The sequence below is a fragment of the Entelurus aequoreus genome, linkage group LG11 (assembly GCF_033978785.1).
Source record: "Entelurus aequoreus isolate RoL-2023_Sb linkage group LG11, RoL_Eaeq_v1.1, whole genome shotgun sequence".
In the NCBI taxonomy this organism is placed as follows: domain Eukaryota; kingdom Metazoa; phylum Chordata; class Actinopteri; order Syngnathiformes; family Syngnathidae; genus Entelurus; species Entelurus aequoreus.
This window is the reverse complement of record NC_084741.1, coordinates 1,175,129-1,198,085: the sequence shown is the minus strand read 5'-3', so window position 1 is coordinate 1,198,085 and position 22,957 is coordinate 1,175,129. Positions and strand designations below refer to the sequence as shown.

Here is a 22,957-nt window from a genome sequence, read left to right as displayed (position 1 = left end):
AATTGTTGTGTTTGAGTTGTAGAATATTGGTTGGGAAGTGACCACATTTCAATGTCAAATCTACGTCGCAACCCGACATTGATTAAACGTCGTCAAAAAGTAAATTGTTGTGTTTGAGTTGTAGAATATTGGTTGGGAAGTGACCACATTTCAATGTCAAATCTACGTCGCAACCCAACATTGATTTAACGTCGTCAAAAAGTAAATTGTTGTGTTTGAGTTGTAGAAAATTGGTCGGGAAGTGACCACATTTCAATGTCAAATCTACGTCGCAACCCGACATTGATTTAACGTCGTCAAAAAGCACGTCGTTTCAACATTAGGTTTGAGTTGCTCAACGTCAGGAACAACGTTGATTCAACAGGTTCTCAACGTTGTTTCAATGTCGTGTGCCTGCTGGGATTGCGTCAGCGTGTGATTCTCCGTCAGAGTCGTCATCTTCGTAAGCGCGAAGCAACAACGCCAACAAAATGTGCTTTATTTGCGCACCAATGAAAAGGAAAATAAATATTGATGTTCCGGTTGCTACGTCTTGTTCTATGATGCCATTAGTTTGTCGAGATTTTCCCATGAAACTGGATGTGCGCCCTACAAAGTGTTTATACGGTAAGAATATTGTGTTAAGATGTTTGATTGTAACATCTAGAGATGTCCGATAATATCGGCCTGCCGATATTATCGGCCGATATATGCGTTAAAATGTAATATCGGAAATTATCGGTATCGTTTTTTTTATTATCGGTATCGGTTTTTGTTTTTTTTTAATTAAATCAACATAAAAAACACAAGATACACTTACAATTAGTGCACCAACCCAAAAAACCTCCCTCCCCCCATTTCTTTCTGTTATCAATATTCTGGTTCCTACATTATATATCAATACAGTCTGCAAGGGATACAGTCCGTAAGCACACATGATTGTGCGTGCTGCTGGTCCACTAATAGTACTAACCTTTAACAGTTAATTTTACTCATTTTCATTCATTACTAGTTTCTATGTAACTGTTTTTATATTGTTGTACTTTCTTTTTTATTCAAGAAAATGTTTTTAATTTATTTATCTTATTTTACTAACTTTTTTAAAAAGTACCTTATCTTCACCATACCTGGTTGTCCAAATTAGGCATAATAATGTGTTAATTCCACGACTGCATATATCGGCTGATATCGGTATCGGTTGATATCGGTATCGGTTGATATCGGTATCGGTTGATATCAGTATCGGTAATTAAAGAGTTGGACAATATCGGAATATCGGATATCGGCAAAAAGCCATTATCGGACATCCCTAGTAACATCCATCTTAGTTGTGGTTCTCATTACCAAACTCGGAGGTGATGAAATCGCCATGTAAAATTGCTAATGTTCATAGTAGCCTCTCTATGGCAAACCCAGTGTAAATTAGCATGAACATTTTGGAGGAGTGGAGCCTCACTTTACGTTGTAGCGTTTTCTACCAAGCACACTTGCTATTTTGGTGTTGAAAATGGCAACATTACTTAGGGGGGGATTGGCTGAGGCCGCTCTCAGTGCTGCTTGACTGCTGCTGATGTGACGTCACGTGCAACAGAAGAATCGAAACGTGGCACCGTTTGATTTTATATGAATCGATACCTGGTAGTACCGACGGAATTTGGTTGGTGCCTATGAAAGCACCAAATTCGGTAGCCATCTTGAATGACTATATTATAATAACCCGGCAAAGGTTCTCTTATCATCCACAAGGTTTGTGTTTGATGCCTAACAAATCCTTGTCAATTGTAAACTTCCATTTATTTATCTACCATGTTGGGAAGTAACGATCCATTCGGCCACCGATTTTCCGTAAAAAAGCATGTGATCGACTGTTAGGTGAAACTCCGGATTGGACTCCGGACTCTCAGATTATTAACTGTATCCACTCGGCTTCCATTGAAAAATGTGATGTGATCACAGTGTTTTTCTTTGCCTTGTTTTTGCTCAACAGGGATCTACTGCCGAAACCACGCTGGTACTTCCTTTTATTTGCACCTTACCTGCCGTCCCTGCATCTTGAGGTCAGGCCAACAACCAACATGTGACACCGTAACAATGATCACCTCTGTTGTATTCGTCATGTTTAAATATTCTCCCATTCCGTATTTCATGTTGAACTTTTCTTTATCCGCACTGCCGGCAGTAAGTCAGACCCGTTTCCAGTGAGGCTTGCACATCCGGTATCGTAAACAACATACAGTATCATAACAAAATTCAGTATCAAAACATCAAGTATCATTACAACAACCAGTATCATTACAACATCAAGTATTGTAAAAAAAAAACATCAAGCATCATAACAACATCAAGTATCGTAAACAACATCAAGTATCATAACAACATCAAGTATCGTAAACAACATCAAGTATCGTAAACAACATCCAGTATCATAAACAACATCAAGTATCATAAACAACATCTAGTATCGTAAACAACATCCAGTATCATAAACAACATCCAGTATCATAAAAACATCCAGTATCATAACATCAAGTATCATAAACAAAATCCAGTATCATAACATCAAGTATCGTAAACAACATCCAGTATCATAACATCAAGTATCATAACATCAAGTATCATTTACAACATCCAGTATCATAATATTAAGTATCGTAAACAACATCCAGTATCATAACATCAAGTATCATTTACAACATCCAGTACCATAACATCAAGTATCGTAAATAACATATGGTATTGTAAACATCACGTATCGTAACAACATCCAGTATCATAAACAATATCAAGAATAATAAACAACATCAAATATCATAAAAACATCCAGTATCGTAAACAACATCCAGTATCATAACATCAAGTATCATTAACAACATCCAGTATCATAACATCAAGTATCATTAACAACATCCAGTATCATAACATCAAGTATCGTAAACAACATCCAGTATTGTAAACATCACGTATCGTAACAACATCCAGTATCATAAACAATATCAAGAATAGCAAACAACATCAAATATCATAACAACATCAAGTATCATAACAACATCCAGTATCATAACAACATGAAGTATCATAACAACATCCAGTATCATAACATTAAGTATCATAACATCCAGAATCATAAACAATATCCAGTATCATAACAACATCAAGTATCGTAAACAACATCCAGTAATCGTAAACAACATCCAGTATCATAACGACATCAAGTATCGTAAACAACATCCAGTAATCATAAACAACATCCAGTATCATAACAACATCAAGTATCGTAAACAACATCCAGTAATCGTAAACAACATCCAGTATCATAACAACATCCAGTATCATAACAACATCAAGTATCGTAAACAACATCCAGTAATCGTAAACAACATCCAGTATCATAACAACATCAAGTATCGTAAACAACATCAAGTATCGTAAACAACATCCAGTAATCGTAAACAACATCCAGTATCATAACGACATCAAGTATCGTAAACAACATCCAGTAATCATAAACAACATCCAGTATCATAACGACATCAAGTATCGTAAACAACATCCAGTAATCATAAACAACATCCAGTATCATAACAACATCAAGTATCGTAAACAACATCCAGTAATCGTAAACAACATCCAGTATCATAACAACATCCAGTATCATAACAACATCAAGTATCGTAAACAACATCCAGTAATCGTAAACAACATCCAGTATCATAACAACATCAAGTATCGTAAACAACATCCAGTAATCGTAAACAACATCCAGTATCATAACAACATCCAGTATCATAACAACATCAAGCATCGTAAACAACATCCAGTATCCTCAACAACATCCAGTATCATAACAACATCAAGTATCGTAAACAACATCCAGTATCCTCAACAACATCCAGTATCATAACATCAAGTAGGGTTGTAGGATATATTGATATATTGTCACCCGTTCTGTTCAGAACTTTTACGGACAGAATTTCTAGGCGCATTCAGGGTATCCCGTACAGTAAGCCAACATCTCTAGCTCTATGCTCTCTCTCTCTATGTTTCTCCCCCTCCGTGTTCATTTCTATTGTGTTCCTTGTCGCCATCCAGCAGCATTCCTCCGTTTCCTCGTCACCAGCTGTGTGTCTCGTCTCCCCGTCTTCCCTCTGCTTCCCCTGGCTGCCTCTTTGGATCTCCACCTCCCGCCTGGACACGGACTTTGACGCCTCGCTCTTTCCCTCTGACCTCCTGCCTGTCTCTGGATCTCCGAGCTTGCCTTGCCCTCCATGGACTTCCGCACCTCGCTCAACACTCACCTTAATCACTACACATAGTCGCACACCACACATATTTGGATTAGTTGCACACTTCATAATATTATTATTTAATAAATAGAGCTGAAACAACGTCTTTGCTTCCGTGCCGTTGTAGCATAACATTAGTAATGAAATGAGTATTGTGCAGTATCTTATACTCGGCCTGCAATAAGGAGAGGTGTGGTACCTGAATGTTGCCCAACACTCCGGTGGACTCCATACGACTGGCCACATTCACCGTGTTTCCCCAAATGTCGTAGTGGGGTTTGCGGGCACCGATGACTCCTGCTAAGACTCCACCTTTGTTGAGACCTGGTGCAAAGAACACATAACTCAAACGTGAGACAGGTACCCCAAAATAAAACTGCAGAACTGTAAGGACGTACAAACACACACCATTCTGATGTAGGAGAACTGTAAAGACGTACAAACACACCATTCTGATGTAGGAGAACTGTAAAGACGTACAAACACACCATTCTGATGTAGGAGAACTGTAAAGACGTACAAACACACCATTCTGATGTAGGAGAACTGTAAAGACGTACAAACACACCATTCTGATGTAGGAGAACTGTAAAGACGTACAAACACACCATTCTGATGTAGGAGAACCGTAAAGACGTACAAACACACCATTCTGATGTAGGAGAACTGTAAAGACGTACAAACACACCATTCTGATGTAGGAGAACTGTAAAGACGTACAAACACACACCATTCTGATGTAGGAGAACTGTAAAGACGTACAAACACACCATTCTGATGTAAGAGAACTGTAAAGACGTACAAACACACCATTCTGATGTAGGAGAACTGTAAAGACGTACAAACACACCATTCTGATGTAGGAGAACTGTAAAGACGTACAAACACACCATTCTGATGTAGGAGAACTGTAAAGACGTACAAACACACACCATTTTGATGTAGGAGAACTGTAAAGACGTACAAACACACCATTCTGATGTAGGAGAACTGTAAAGACGTACAAACACACCATTCTGATGTAGGAGAACTGTAAAGACGTACAAACACACCATTCTGATGTAGGAGAACTGTAAAGACGTACAAACACACCATTCTGATGTAGGAGAACTGTAAAGACGTACAAACACACCATTCTGATGTAGGAGAACTTTAAAGACATACAAACACACCATTCTGATGTAGGAGAACTGTAAAGACGTACAAACACACCATTCTGATGTAGGAGAACTTTAAAGACATACAAACACACCATTCTGATGTAGGAGAACTGTAAAGACGTACAAACACACCATTCTGATGTAGGAGAACGGTAAAGACGTACAAACACACCATTCTGATGTAGGAGAACTGTAAAGACGTACAAACACACCATTCTGATGTAGGAGAACTGTAAAGACGTACAAACACACCATTCTGATGTAGGAGAACTGTAAAGACGTACAAACACACACCATTCTGATGTAGGAGAACTGTAAAGACGTACAAACACACACCATTCTGATGTAGGAGAACTGTAAAGACGTACAAACACACCATTCTGATGTAGGAGAACTGTAAAGACGTACAAACACACACCATTCGGATGTAGGAGAACCGTAAAGACGTACAAACACACCATTCTGATGTAGGAGAACTGTAAAGACATACAAACACACCATTCTGATGTAGGAGAACTGTAAAGACGTACAAACACACCATTCTGATGGAGGAGAACTGTAAAGACGTACAAACACACCATTCTGATGTAGGAGAACTGTAAAGACGTACAAACACACCATTCTGATGTAGGAGAACTGTAAAGACGTACAAACACACCATTCTGATGTAGGAGAACTGTAAAGACGTACAAACACATCATTCTGATGTAGGAGAACTGTAAAGACGTACAAACACACCATTCTGATGTAGGAGAACTGTAAAGACGTACAAACACACCATTCTGATGTAGGAGAACTGTAAAGACGTACAAACACACACCATTCTGATGTAGGAGAACTGTAAAGACGTACAAACACACCATTCTGATGTAGGAGAACTGTAAAGACGTACAAACACACCATTCTGATGTAGGAGAACTGTAAAGACGTACAAACACACCATTCTGATGTAGGAGAACTGTAAAGACGTACAAACACACCATTCTGATGTAGGAGAACTGTAAAGATGTACAAACACACCATTCTGATGTAGGAGAACTGTAAAGATGTACAAACACACCATTCTGATGTAGGAGAACTGTAAAGACGTACAAACACACCATTCTGATGTAGGAGAACTGTAAAGACGTACAAACACACACCATTCTGATGTAGGAGAACTGTAAAGACGTACAAACACACCATTCTGATGTAGGAGAACTGTAAAGACGTACAAACACATCATTCTGATGTAGGAGAACTGTAAAGACGTACAAACACACCATTCTGATGTAGGAGAACTGTAAAGACATACAAACACACCATTCTGATGTAGGGGAACTGTAAAGACGTACAAACACACACCATTCTGATGTAGGAGAACTGTAAAGACGTACAAACACACCATTCTGATGTAGGAGAACTGTAAAGACGTACAAACACACCATTCTGATGTAGGAGAACTGTAAAGACGTACAAACACACCATTCTGATGTAGGAGAACTGTAAAGATGTACAAACACACCATTCTGATGTAGGAGAACTGTAAAGACGTACAAACACACCATTCTGATGTAGGAGAACTGTAAAGACGTACAAACACACCATTCTGATGTAGGAGAACTGTAAAGACGTACAAACACACCATTCTGATGTAGGAGAACTGTAAAGACGTACAAACACACCATTCTGATGTAGGAGAACTGTAAAGACGTACAAACACACCATTCTGATGTAGGAGAACTGTAAAGACGTACAAACACACCATTCTGATGTAGGAGAACTGTAAAGATGTACAAACACACCATTCTGATGTAGGAGAACTGTAAAGATGTACAAACACACCATTCTGATGTAGGAGAACTGTAAAGACGTACAAACACACCATTCTGATGTAGGAGAACTGTAAAGACGTACAAACACACACCATTCTGATGTAGGAGAACTGTAAAGACGTACAAACACACCATTCTGATGTAGGAGAACTGTAAAGACGTACAAACACATCATTCTGATGTAGGAGAACTGTAAAGACGTACAAACACACCATTCTGATGTAGGAGAACTGTAAAGACATACAAACACACCATTCTGATGTAGGGGAACTGTAAAGACGTACAAACACACACCATTCTGATGTAGGAGAACTGTAAAGACGTACAAACACACCATTCTGATGTAGGAGAACTGTAAAGACGTACAAACACACCATTCCGATGTAGGAGAACTGTAAAGACGTACAAACACACACCATTCTGATGTAGGAGAACTGTAAAGACGTACAAACACACCATTCTGATGTAGGAGAACTGTAAAGACGTACAAACACACCATTCTGATGTAGGAGAACTGTAAAGACGTACAAACACACCATTCTGATGTAGGAGAACTGTAAAGACGTACAAACACACCATTCTGATGTAGGAGAACTGTAAAGACGTACAAAAACACACCATCTGATGTAGGAGAACTGTAAAGACGTACAAACACACCATTCTGATGTAGGAGAACTGTAAAGACGTACAAACACACCATTCTGATGTAGGAGAACTGTAAAGACGTACAAACACACCATTCTGATGTAGGAGAACTGTAAAGACGTACAAACACACCGTTCTGATGTAGGAGAACTGTAAAGACGTACAAACACACCATTCCGATGTAGGAGAACTGTAAAGACGTACAAACACACCATTCTGATGTAGGAGAACTGTAAAGACGTACAAACACACCGTTCTGATGTAGGAGAACTGTAAAGACGTACAAACACACCATTCTGATGTAGAAGAACTGTAAAGACGTACAAACACACACCATTCTGATGTAGGAGAACTGTAAAGACGTACAAACACACCATTCTGATGTAGGAGAACTGTAAAGACGTACAAACACACCATTCTGATGTAGGAGAACTGTAAAGACGTACAAACACACCATTCTGATGTAGGAGAACTGTAAAGACGTACAGACACACCATTCCGATGTAGGAGAACTGTAAAGATGTACAAACACACCATTCTGATGTAGGAGAACTGTAAAGACGTACAAACACACCATTCTGATGTAGGAGAACTGTAAAGACGTACAAACACACCATTCTGATGTAGGAGAACTGTAAGGAGACATACAAACACACCATTCTGATGTCGGAGAACTGTAAAGACGTACAAACACACCATTCTGATGTAGGAGAACTGTAAAGACGTACAAACACACCATTCTGATGTAGGAGAACTGTAAAGATGTACAAACACACCATTCTGATGTAGGAGAACTGTAAAGATGTACAAACACACCATTCTGATGTAGGAGAACTGTAAAGACGTACAAACACACCATTCTGATGTAGGAGAACTGTAAAGACGTACAAACACACACCATTCTGATGTAGGAGAACTGTAAAGACGTACAAACACACCATTCTGATGTAGGAGAACTGTAAAGACGTACAAACACATCATTCTGATGTAGGAGAACTGTAAAGACGTACAAACACACCATTCTGATGTAGGAGAACTGTAAAGACATACAAACACACCATTCTGATGTAGGGGAACTGTAAAGACGTACAAACACACACCATTCTGATGTAGGAGAACTGTAAAGACGTACAAACACACCATTCTGATGTAGGAGAACTGTAAAGACGTACAAACACACCATTCCGATGTAGGAGAACTGTAAAGACGTACAAACACACACCATTCTGATGTAGGAGAACTGTAAAGACGTACAAACACACCATTCTGATGTAGGAGAACTGTAAAGACGTACAAACACACCATTCTGATGTAGGAGAACTGTAAAGACGTACAAACACACCATTCTGATGTAGGAGAACTGTAAAGACGTACAAACACACCATTCTGATGTAGGAGAACTGTAAAGACGTACAAAAACACACCATCTGATGTAGGAGAACTGTAAAGACGCACAAACACACCATTCTGATGTAGGAGAACTGTAAAGACGTACAAACACACCATTCTGATGTAGGAGAACTGTAAAGACGTACAAACACACCATTCTGATGTAGGAGAACTGTAAAGACGTACAAACACACCGTTCTGATGTAGGAGAACTGTAAAGACGTACAAACACACCATTCCGATGTAGGAGAACTGTAAAGACGTACAAACACACCATTCTGATGTAGGAGAACTGTAAAGACGTACAAACACACCGTTCTGATGTAGGAGAACTGTAAAGACGTACAAACACACCATTCTGATGTAGAAGAACTGTAAAGACGTACAAACACACACCATTCTGATGTAGGAGAACTGTAAAGACGTACAAACACACCATTCTGATGTAGGAGAACTGTAAAGACGTACAAACACACCATTCTGATGTAGGAGAACTGTAAAGACGTACAAACACACCATTCTGATGTAGGAGAACTGTAAAGACGTACAGACACACCATTCCGATGTAGGAGAACTGTAAAGATGTACAAACACACCATTCTGATGTAGGAGAACTGTAAAGACGTACAAACACACCATTCTGATGTAGGAGAACTGTAAAGACGTACAAACACACCATTCTGATGTAGGAGAACTGTAAGGAGACATACAAACACACCATTCTGATGTCGGAGAACTGTAAAGACGTACCAATTCGAAGCATGAAGTTGTTGAAGGACTGATAGTTGATGTTCATGAGTGTGACTTTCATGGCTAAGGCAAATTCGGCCAAGTCTGCCAGGTGCTGCCAGCGCTCTTTATCTGACTGTTCTTCCTTCTGATGGACATCCAAACTGGTTTGAGTTGTTGGTGGTGCACTAATTGAATCCGTTACGTGGACAGAGTGACGTGCCATACTGACCTTCATGCAGGTGAAGCCATTACTAACATCTGAAGTCACACCTGATGCTGCCATGTACGTGCTTCCGATGGTCTTGATTTTGGTGATGCAGCGAAACTGGGGCTCGTCCAGCAGCTACAGAAGACACAAGTCAAACGTTGGCTGGTGTTGGTGCAAGACAGGCATGTCTCACCGGACCTATATAACCAGCCCATGGCAATCAAATTGGACATCTTTGATTAGCATTAGCATCATCCTAAAGTCTTCCTTTCCCGCCCGCTTCTCTAGCTGAATAATCTCCACCTCTGATGTCAGTCGTACAGTTTATTCCAGCTCCTCAGTGACCGCACTGATGTTCCACCAAGATAGAACAGCCTACACCTTGCAGGGTCCACTACCCACCACACTAATAGTTGGGGACGCCATCGCCATACATGTGCATTCTTCAACTTCATGACACACAGTTTTACTTTCTTGCTCAGCAACTGCATTACTGTGAACGCTGTGCCAATCCGCTTCTCAGCCTCACAGTCCAGCCTTCCCTCACACGTAAACAAGACTACCGGTACTTGAACTCCTACGAACTCTGAAGGGTGCGATTGTCCCTTTCCCGCGGACAACTATGACCTCAGATTTGGAGGTGCGGTGTCTCATCCCAGGGCCTTCTGAGGCTTCCGAACCGCTCCAGTAAATACTGAAGGTCACAGCTAGATGAGGCCATTGATATCACATCGTCCGCAGAAGGCAGAGATGAGATCCTAAGGCCCCCAAACCGGAAACCCTCAACGCCTTGGTAAGCCTAGAATTCTGGCCATAAGTAGAGTAAAAGTTCACAGTTAACAGGCTAAACTTCTTTACAGCAATGCAAACCAGGCTTCTGCTCCAATTGTACAAGGACCGACTGACAGAAAGAACCACTACACATACTCTGCACTGCCGGAGCACACCTCACAGGACATCGTGAGGGGCGCGGTCAAATGCCTGAATATTTTATGCTTTTCTGTGGGTAGAAGTCTGAGAAGTTGGGTAGATACACGGCCGCATGCCTTCTCTAAGTCCACAAAGCAAATGTGGCAAATACTTCGATGTCAGCTCTTCCTATCATTGTGAAGCAGAACCCACCAAGCATTGGATTGTTCACCCACTAATACAGAACGTGAGCCGGGATTAAACGATCATGAGACAGGTTAGTTTTACCTTACTGATGAGGTGTTGTTGCTATAGTAATGGAGGCCCGCAGCAGTCCTGGCGTGCATATCGGTCGTATTACCTGGGTGTAGAGGCGAAAGACTGATCGGTACAAACTCCAATTAAGCCTCCTGTACCCTTACAAGTGTGTAATGCTGGTCAAGGGTTTCATAACCACCTCATGTAGCTGAAGTTCAACCAATGGTCGTACCGGTCTCTCCAGCACTCCGGAATAGACTTTTCCAGGGATGCTCAGGAGTGTGAGCACCCTCTAGTTGGAAAAGACCCTCTGGTCACCCTTCTTAAAGGGAAGGCCTTTACCCCCAGCCTGCCGATTCCGAGGTTTCTAAATCCATGCAATGTTCAAGAGACTAAGACACAACATCCAGAGCCTCAGAGGAGTTTATTTGACTATTGCAGATTCCCCGCGTCCTCTGACTTTGCTTTCTCTACAAAAACTACGTCAGTAAGATTCAGAAGGGGCTTGAAGAATTCCTTCGACCGCCTGAATTTATTATTATAGAATTTTGAAACAGTATACTGATTGTCCTTTTTGACAGAAACTCCACAAAGCCAACTGAACTCCTCTCACACTTAAGGTTTGACTTCAACCAAGGCCACATGCTGCGGTGCTGGTTCAGGAAGCCCTTATCTTCTGATGTCCACCACTGGGTTTAGGCACTGCCACCACAACTAACTAACTAACTTCAGCATTGGCGTCATGGGGGACGACCATCTCGTACTCAACACCCCGGGAGTTTCCTCTCGGTTGCAGGCCAAGTTTCTGGCCGTAGGTGTGAGTTCTGGACAACCGTGTGCCAAAGTGCTTCCAGCATATTCATAAATCTACGCTGGGGTCTGCCAAGTCTAGCCAGTATGGTCTCTTGCTGTCTGATCCTAAGTCATCGCTGGGGGACAATCAAAACATACGTATGCAGGTCTGAAGATACAACTACAAAGTTGACTCTCTGGACCCGGTACACATTGTGGGCCTGACTGTGTTCACAGGTATCAAATGAGATACCCGCTTGCTGCATAATTGATTTATAACAAATAAATGTCCATCTCCTACAGAACACAAGAAATCCACTTACACTGTCAAAGTCTGAAATAATCTCGTTGAGGAAGCGAAGGCATTCGATGCCTCCATTGTTGATGCTCTCCTCTGTGTAGAAGTCGGCGAAGTTTGGGATGGAGGCAAACATGACTCCGATCTCATCGTACGACTGGCTGTACAACTCCTGGGACGTCAAGACGTGTCAAAGTCAGAAGAAGAGCGCCACACCGTATGAAAGTACCAAGACTGTATCTCCACAAGCGTGGTGTGGCGGTGAGGTCCTCACCTCGTCTCTTTTCTTGGAGCCCAGGAAGTGACGAGCGACATGCTCAGGAAGCATGTTGGTCACCAAGGCCTCATTCCAGCGCCTCATCTCGTAGACTTTCTCCTTCTGCTCGTGGACCTCCAGCTTCCACAGAAATAATGTGCGAGCCAGCTTCTCCACCTTCACAAAACAACACCTTTTCTTAGTCCAGACCAGGCGCTTCAAGCATTAAGAGTTGTGTGGGTTCCCTCCAGAACATAAACCCACCTTCAAACCCAGGGAACTTACAATCAAGATCATCCGTGACTGAGATTGGCCGATACCAATCACATGTATTAAAGGGGAACTGCACTTTTTTTTTTACATATTGTTATGAAGGTGTCTGTTACTACATTAGATATATATATATACTTGCAGTGTGTATATTGTACATATTACATATTGTTATGAAGGTGTCTGTTACTACATTATATATATACTTGCAGTGTGTATATTGTACATATTACATATTGTTATGAAGGTGTCTGTTACTACATTATACATATACTTGCAGTGTGTATATTGTACATACTACATATTGTTATGAAGGTGTCTGTTACTACATTATATATATACTTGCAGTGTGTATATTGTACATATTACATATTGTTATGAAGGTGTCTGTTACTACATTAGATATATACTTGCAGTGTGTATATTGTACATATTACATATTGTTATGAAGGTGTCTGTTACTACATTATATATATACTTGCAGTGTGTATATTGTACATATTACATATTGTTATGAAGGTGTCTGTTACTACATTAGATATATATATATACTTGCAGTGTGTATATTGTACATATTACATATTGTTATGAAGGTGTCTGTTACTACATTATATATATATACTCTCAGTGTGTATATTGTACATATTACATATTGTTATGAAGGTGTCTGTTACTACATTATATATATATATACTTGCAGTGTGTATATTGTACATATTACATATTGTTATGAAGGTGTCTGTTACTACATTATATATATACTTGCAGTGTGTATATTGTACATATTACATATTGTTATGAAGGTGTCTGTTACTACATTATATATATATACTCTCAGTGTGTATATTGTACATATTGTTATGAAGGTGTCTGTTACTACATTATATATATACTTGCAGTGTGTATATTACATATTGTTATGAAGGTGTCTGTTACTACATTATATATATACTTGCAGTGTGTATATTGTACATATTACATATTGTTATGAAGGTGTCTGTTACTACATTATATATATACTTGCAGTGTGTATATTGTACATATTACATATTGTTATGAAGGTGTCTGTTACTACATTATATATATACTTGCAGTGTGTATATTGTACATATTACATATTGTTATGAAGGTGTCTGTTACTACATTGTATATATATATACTTGCAGTGTGTATATTGTACATATTACATATTGTTATGAAGGTGTCTGTTACTACATTATATATATACTTGCAGTGTGTATATTGTACATATTACATATTGTTATGAAGGTGTCTGTTACTACATTGTATATATATATATACTTGCAGTGTGTATATTGTACATATTACTGTCAAAATATTTTAGTATGACTTTGGTAAGCTATGAAGCCGCACCGCTTGATGGATTGTCAACATACGAGTATTACTATGGTGTGTGTATAAGGACTGCAAAATAGCACCTATTAGCAGACATATTATCGGGTGTTTTGCTTCGCGATATTATGCAAAAGCGACTTTTCTTACCTTCTGGTACCTGCTGATGTGTATTTGGGATCTGCATAAGTCCTGAAAATGTGCGCACGTCCGCCTTTGTAGTCCGTGCTGACACTGTAGTGGATAATCTTCTTCTTTTTCTCTATCTTCTTGTTATGTGACATTCATCCTCCACTGTTGCCATTTCTAATATCAAGTAGTGTAAAGTTCTTACTTATATCTGTCAGTACACTCGCCATGGAAGCACTAAAACATACCGGTGTAGTGACTTTACATTATTCACCCAAGGAACTTTACTTATTAGAGAGTTGTGGTCACGGGTCACATTTCCGGCGTTGTTGTTGCCGTTGTTGATTGAAGTAAAGTGTGAATGTCATTAAAACAGTTAGCGCCATCTTTTGACACTTCTTCCACTCCCGTCCTTGCACGCTACACCGCTACAACAAAGATGACGGGTAGAAGACGCTGTCCAAGTGGAGGCACGTAAATAAGAGCGCCCACAAAACGGTGCATCCTGAAGCGACTGTCAGAATGTGACTTGAAGATGATGTGTAAAACATCATCTATGCCAGTGGTCCCCAACCTTTATGTATGGTCATCATCTATACCAGTCATCATCTATGCCAGGGGTCACCAACGCGGTGCCCGCGGGCACCAGGTAACCCGTAAGGACCAGATGAGTAGCCCGCTGGCCTGTTCTAAAAATAGCTCAAATAGCAGCACTTACCAGTGAGCTGCCTCTATTTTTTAAATTGTATTTATTTACTAGCAAACTGGTCTCGCTTTGCCCGACATTTTTAATTCTAAGAGAGACAAAACTCAAATAGAATTTGAAAATTCAAGAAAATATTTTAAAGACTTGGTCTTCACTTGTTTTAAATAAATTCATTAATTTTTTTACTTTGCTTCTTATAACTTTCAGAAAGACAATTTTAGAGAAAAAATACAACCTTAAAAATGATTTTAGGATTTTTAAACACATATACCTTTTTACCTTTTAAATTCCTTCCTCTTCTTTCCTGACAATTTAAATCAATGTTCAAGTACATTTATTTTTTTTACTGTAAAGAATAATAAATACATTTTAATTTAATTCTTCATTTTAGCTTCTGTTTTTTCGACAAAGAATATTTGTGAAATATTTCTTCAAACTTATTATGATTAAAATTCAAAAAAATTATTCTGGCAAATCTAGAAAATCTGTAGAATCAAATTTAAATCTTATTTCAAACTCTTTTGAATTTCTTTTAAAATTTTTGTTCTGGAAAATCTAGAAGAAATAATGATTTGTCTTTGTTAGAAATATAGCTTGGTCCAATTTGTTATATATTCTAACAAAGTGCAGATTGGATTTTAACCTATTTAAAACATGTCATAAAAATTCTAAAATTAATCTTAATCAGGAAAAATTACTAATGATTTTCCATAAATTCTTTTTTTAATTTTTTCAAAAAGATTCGAAATAGCTAGTTTTTCTCTTCTTTTTTTGGGTTGAATTTTGAATTTAAAAGAGTCGAAATTGAAGATAAACTATGTTTCAAAATGTTATTGTCATTTTTTTTTGTTTTCTCCTCTTTTAAACCGTTCAATTAAGTGTAAATATCATTAATTATTAATAATAACATAGAGTTAAAGGTCAATTGAGCAAATTGGCTATTTCTGGCAATTTATTTAAGTGTGTATCAAACTGGTAGCCCTTCGCATTAATCAGTACCCAAGAAGTAGCTCTTGGTTTCAAAAAGGTTGGTGACTCTTGATCTATGCCATCATCTATACCAGTCATCATCTATGCCATCATCTATGCCAGGGGTCACCAACGCGGTGCCCGCGGGCACCAGGTAGCCCGTAAGGACCAGATGAGTAGCCCGCTGGCCTGTTCTTAAAATAGCTCAAATAGCAGCACTTACCAGTGAGCTGCCTCTATTTTTTAAATTTTATTTAATTTTCTGGCTTTGCTCGACATTTTTAATTCTAAGAGAGACAAAACTCAAATAGAATTTGAAAATCCAAGAAAATATTTTAAAGACTTGGTCTTCACTTGTTTAAATAAATTCATAATTTTTTTTACTTTGCTTCTTATAACTTTTAGAAAGACAATTGTAGAGAAAAAATACAACCTTAAAAATGATTTTAGGATTTTTAAACACATATACCTTTTTACCTTTTAAATTCCTTCCTCTTCTTTCCTGACAATTGAAATCAATGTTCAAGTACATTTATTTTTTTTACTGTAAAGAATAATAAATACATTTTAATTTAATTCTTCATTTTAGCTTCTGTTTTTTCGACAAAGAATATTTGTGAAATATTTCTTCAAACTTATTATGATTAAAATTCAAAAAAATTATTCTGGCAAATCTAGAAAATCTGTAGAATCAAATTTAAATCTTATTTCAAACTCTTTTGAATTTCTTTTAAAATTTTTGTTCTGGAAAATCTAGAAGAAATAATGATTTGTCTTTGTTAGAAATATAGCTTGGTCCAATTTGTTATATATTCTAACAAAGTGCAGATTGGATTTTAACCTATTTAAAACATGTCATCAAAATTCTAAAATTAATCTTAATCAGGAAAAATTACTAATGATTTTCCATAAATTCTTTTTTTAATTTTATCAAAAAGATTCGAATTAGCTAGTTTTTCTCTTCTTTTTTTCGGTTGAATTTTGAATTTTAAAGAGTCGAAATTGAAGATAAACTATGTTTCAAAATGTTATTGTCATTTTTTTTCGTGTTTTCTCCTCTTTTAAACCGTTCAATTAAGTGTAAATATCATTAATTATTAATAATAACATAGAGTTAAAGGTAAATTGAGCAAATTGGCTATTTCTGGCAATTTATTTAAGTGTGTATCAAACTGGTAGCCGTTCGCATTAATCAGTACCCAAGAAGTAGCTCTTGGTTTCAAAAAGGTTGGTGACTCTTGATCTATGCCATCATCCATACCAGTCATCATCTATGCCAGTGGTCCTCAACCTTTATGTATGGTCATCATCTATGCCAGGGGTCACCAACCTTTTTGAAACCAAGAGCTACTTCTTGGGTACTGATTAATGCAAAGGGCTACCAATTTGATACACACTTAAATAAATTGCCAGAAATAGCCAATTTACTCAATTTACCTTTAACTCTATGTTATTATTAATAATTAATGATATTTACACTTAATTGATCGGTTTAAAAGAGGAGAAAACACAAAAAAAAATGTAAATTAAATTTTGAAACGTAGTTTATTTTCAATTTCGACTCTTTAAAATTCAAAATCCAACCGAAAAAAAGAAGAGAAAAACTAGCTAATTCGAATCTTTTTATGGAACATCATTAGTAATTTTTCCTGATTAAGATTAATTTGAGAATTTTGACGACATGTTTTAAATAGGTTAAAATCCAATCTGCACTTTGTTAGAATATATAACAAATTGGACCAAGCTATATTTCTAACAAAGACAAATCATTATTTCTTCTAGATTTTCCAGAACACATTTTTTAAAAAGAAATTCAAAAGACTTTGAAATAATATTTAAACTTGATTCTACAGATTTTCTAGATTTGCCAGAATAATTTTTTTGAATTTTAATCATAATAAGTTTGAAGAAATATTTCACAAATATTCTTTGTCGAAAAAACAGAAGCTAAAATTAAGAATTAAATTACAATTGATTTATTATTCTTTACAATAAAAAAAAAAAATTTGCTTGAACATTGATTTAAATTGTCAGGAAAGAAGAGGAAGGAATTTAAAAGGTAAAAAGGTATATATGTTTAAAAATCCTAAAAATCATTTTTAAGGTTGGTTTTTTTCTGTAAAATTGTCTTTCTGAAAGTTATAAGAAGCAAAGTCAAAAAAATAATGAATTTATTTAGACAAGTGAAGACCAAGTCTTTAAAATATTTTCTTGGATTTTCAAATTCTATTTGAGTTTTGTCTCTCTTAGAATTAAAAATGTCGAGCAAAGCGAGACCAGCTTGCTAGTAAATAAATAAAATTTAAAAAATAGAGGCAGCTCACTGGTAAGTGCTGCTATTTGAGATATTTTTAGAACAGGCCAGCGGGCTACTCATCTGGTCCTTACGGGCTACCTGGTGCCCGCGGGCACCGCGTTGGTGACCCCTGATCTATGCCATCATCTATACCAGTCATCATCTATGCCATCCTCTATACCAGTCATCATTTATGCCATCATCTATACCAGTGGTCCCCAACCTTTATGTATGGTCATCATCTATACCAGTCATCATCTATGCCATCATCTATGCCAGTGGTGCCCAACCTTTATGTAGCTGTGGACCAGTCAACGCTTGAAAATTTGTCCCACGGATTAATGAATTAGCCTATGAATTGAAATATTTTACAATCTTTTTACGTAAAGAGTAAAACAAATCTGTGGATTTGACCACTGTTTTTTTACAGAAAACAACTAGTTGACAGACTTTTACTGTAAAATATATGGTGTTATTTTATTATTATTATTATTTCTACAACATATTATTATAAATAGAAATACAGTGCTGCTGTTTAAATTTATTTTGTCAACTCAGCCGCAAGTTTTTTACCATAATAAAATGTGGTTCCATGAAATCATCAACCGTGGATTTTAAAGTAAAAAAAAAACACAAAAAACTGACAGTTCAGTCAGAATTTTACTGTAAAAAAACAAACAATGGTCAGATTTTTTTCAACTTATAGTAATTTTTAAAAAACTCTCCTGAAGGAATCAATAAAGTACTATCTATCTATCTATCTATATAATATGCTGTAAAAAAGAAAAAAAAAAAAAAACTCCCTAAATTTTACAGTAAAATCTATTTGTCATTTTTATAGTGTACAATGTGATGGATAACTTGCTTCGAAATCATAAGTTAAGCAGATATTTAAGTATTTATTTGGATTTTGAACAACAAAGTTAGATAATATAATATTTGTTGCAATATTGGACACCATTTTTTCCCCTGCCAAACTAGAAAAAAAAACCCTAATACCTTTAGTAAGAAAATAAGAAAGTTAAGAAAGAAAATATAAGGTATTTTATTGAAACATATTTTGCGGTGGAGGGCCAGATCTGGCCTGCGGGCCTTGAGTTGGACACCTGTGCACTGGCCTCACCAATGAGCTTGTTTATAGATGTACAATAAAACTGCTCCAAAGAAGTGGTTGTAACTTTGTGACATGATACAATGCACATGAATGAACATATCAAATATAAAAGTGACAGCAAAGGCTGATTTCCATCTGCATCTCATTGCAAAGAAACACTAATTCAGCGTTATAGTGACTTGTATTTTCCATGCACTTATTCTTTGCTGCGAGTGGAAAGCCGGTCCCTGAAAATAATGCCTCCATTAAACCGCTCCGTGGTGCAAACAAGGTTGGGGACCACAAGGAAGTCTTTTACATTGAGAAAAATATCATAATAATATGACCCTTTTAATGCGCCTTATAATCCGGTGCGACCTATGTTGGGGAAAATAGGGTAACCATAGTCAGACGTACTGTGCTTCAACTACTCGACGGTCTTTAGGACTGACTGCAAAAAAAAACACTAGTCAAAGATCCTCTGTTTTGAAGAACTGATCGACAAAAAGCTTGTCAAAGATCTTCTGTGCCACGACCACTTTGCGGTTTTTATGACTGACTGCAAAATGTGTTAGTCAAAGATCTTTTATACGACAGGAGTTCTCCCGCCAAAAGTGGTCAAAGATCCTCTACGTACCAGGCCCAAATTCCTATTTTCAAAGACTGACGGCTCAAAGTGTAGTCAAAGATCCTATATATTCCAGGACCACTTTGTGGTTCTTTGGAAATGACTACAAAAATTAAAGTCAAATATCCTCTAAGTGCCAAGACCCCTAACCTACTTTTAAGGACCTCCCACAAAAAAAACGCTAGTCAAGATCCTTTTCATGCCAGGACAAATTTGCTGTTTTTAAGAAACTACTACTAGAAAAGCGAGTCAAAGATCTTCTATATGCCAGGACTACTCGACGGTCTTTAGGACTGACTGCAAAAAAAAACACTAGTCAAAGATCCTCTGTTTTGAAGGACTGACCGACAAAAAGCTAGTCAAAGATCTTCTGTGCCACGACCACTTTGCGGTTTTTATGACTGACTGCAAAATGTGTTAGTCAAAGATCTTTTATACGACAGGAGTTCTCCCACCAAAAATGGTCAAAGATCCTCTACGTACCAGGCCCACATTCCTATTTTCATAAACTGACGGCTCAAAGTGTAGTCAAAGATCCTCTATATTCCAGGACCACTTTGTGGTTCTTTGGAAATGACTACAAAAATTAAAGTCAAATATCCTCTAAGTGCCAAGACCCCCCTACCTGCTTTTAAGGACCTCCCACAAAAAAACGCTAGTCAAGATCCTTTTCATGCCAGGACGAATTTGCTGTTTTTAAGAACCTACTACTAGAAAAGCGAGTCAAAGATCTTCTAAATGCCAGGACTACTCGACGGTCTTTAGGACTGACTGCAAAAAAAAACACTAGTCAAAGATCCTCTGTTTTGAAGAACTGATCGACAAAAAGTTAATCAAAGATCTTCTGTGCCACGACCACTTTGCGGTTTTTATGACTGACTGCAAAATGTGTTAGTCAAAGATCTTTTATACGACAGGAGTTCTCCCACCAAAAATGGTCAAAGATCCTCTACGTACCAGGCCCACATTCCTATTTTCAAATACTGACGGCTCAAAGTGTAGTCAAAGATCCTCTATATTCCAGGACCACTTTGTGGTTCTTTGGAAATGACTACAAAAATTAAAGTCAAATATCCTCTATGTGCCAAGACCCCCCTACCTGCTTTTAAGGATATCATAATAATATGACCCTTTTAATGCGCCTTATAATCCGGTGCGACCTATGTTGGGGAAAATAGAGTAACCATAGTCAGACGTACTGTGCTTCAACATACGGTATTATTATGGTGTGTGTTTTTGTCTCTAATGATGATTGTGAACGAGAGGCAACATTCCGATAAAAGTGCAGTTCCCCTTTAACTGCGGAGGTTGTGCCGATACCAATATTTTGGTACCAACATGAATTTCCATACTTTTCAAAATAAAGGGCACCACAAAAATGTCAATATTGGCCTCATTTGAAGATAAAACACATGCAAAATGTGTTTGTTACTGCAAGTAAAGAAGAGTGTTGTCCTTCAATAAAATAGTGAACATACTAGACAACTTGTCTCGTAGTGGTAAACAAACAAAGACTCCTAATTAGTCTATGCAGTAACATATTGTGTCATTTATCATTCTTTTATTTTGTTAAAATGGTTCATCTACTTGTTCATTTTCTGTTAATATCTGCTGACTTCTACCCTTCTGTTCAATGTAATGTTTTGTCACCTGAGAAAACACTTGGTTCTCCGAGTGTTGGCCATCAGGAGCAACTTCTTCTTCAAATGCTAAAGTCAGACACTTTTACAAAGTAACTTGGCCCAAAGAAAGAAATATGAATCAACTTACGTGTCGCGAGAAATAATACAAGCTGAGCATCATAATGAAGATCATGACTGTCATTGTGAACTTGGAGGGCACCAGAAAAGATCTGTGAAGAAGAACAGATAGATATATATATATAAATACATATATAAATACATATATATATATATATATATATATATATATATATATATATATATATATATATATATATATATATATATATATATATATATATATATATATATTATATAACCTTACTAACAACATGTCATTAATATCAATACATATATTATTATATAACCTTACTAACGACATGTTATTAATATCAATATATATAATAGTATATAACCTTACTATGGACATGTTTACTTCTTCACTGGACAAACAAATATAGTAACAAATACATTATATAGTACAAACAAATACAGTAACAAATATATTATACAGTACAAACAAATATAGTAACTAATATATTATATAGTACAAACAAATATAGTAACCAATATATTATTACATAACTGGCAAACCTTTCTAAAAGGCTCCGCTAAAACCACATTTTTGAAAACTAAAGCAATTTTTCCTATAAAGAAGAATTTAAATCTAATTTATTTTTGTCATTTTTAATGTAATAATAATATTAGTAATAATAGTAATATGTTTAAAAATAACAATGAGTTATAATATATGATTCATATAATTGTTGATATTATTATTACTATAAATATAACTATTTTACCACTAATATTACTATTAATATTGGTATTACTAAAGTTATTAATATTCTGGGAATATTACATCAGTAAAAATGTAAGAGAAAAGTACAAAAAATGGTTATGTAATGAGAAAAATCTGAAATGTTCCAAATAATAATGAATAATAATATACTTAGTCAGCTATAATACAAATGTAAGACAAAAGGGCAGGAAATCTAAGAAACTAATAATAATAATAATAAGAAGAATCATAGAATTTGCCACCTCTAACAAAGATTTGTCTGTAAATATATACATTATCTATTTTTAGCTTTTTAAAAATTAAAAT

General features: G+C 36.8%; 1 protein-coding gene across 3 annotated transcripts in view; it reads right to left on the bottom strand.

Moving 5' to 3' along the window:
* Positions 1–22,957, bottom strand: part of LOC133659685 (adenylate cyclase type 3-like) — a 106,817-nt gene that overhangs the window by 6,017 nt on the left and 77,843 nt on the right. For 2 of the 3 annotated variants that reach the window (XM_062062272.1, XM_062062274.1), the window contains 6 exons: positions 21,938–22,019; positions 12,742–12,900; positions 12,493–12,639; positions 10,232–10,345; positions 10,021–10,147; positions 4,462–4,586 (listed from right to left, as the gene is read on the bottom strand). In XM_062062272.1, the coding sequence (XP_061918256.1) occupies positions 4,462–4,586; positions 10,021–10,147; positions 10,232–10,345; positions 12,493–12,639; positions 12,742–12,900; positions 21,938–22,019 (754 nt within the window). Of the gene's footprint in view, positions 1–3,976; positions 4,283–4,461; positions 4,587–10,020; positions 10,148–10,231; positions 10,346–12,492; positions 12,640–12,741; positions 12,901–21,937; positions 22,020–22,957 lie in introns of those variants that run through there. The other variant, XM_062062273.1, reaches the window with a different exon arrangement.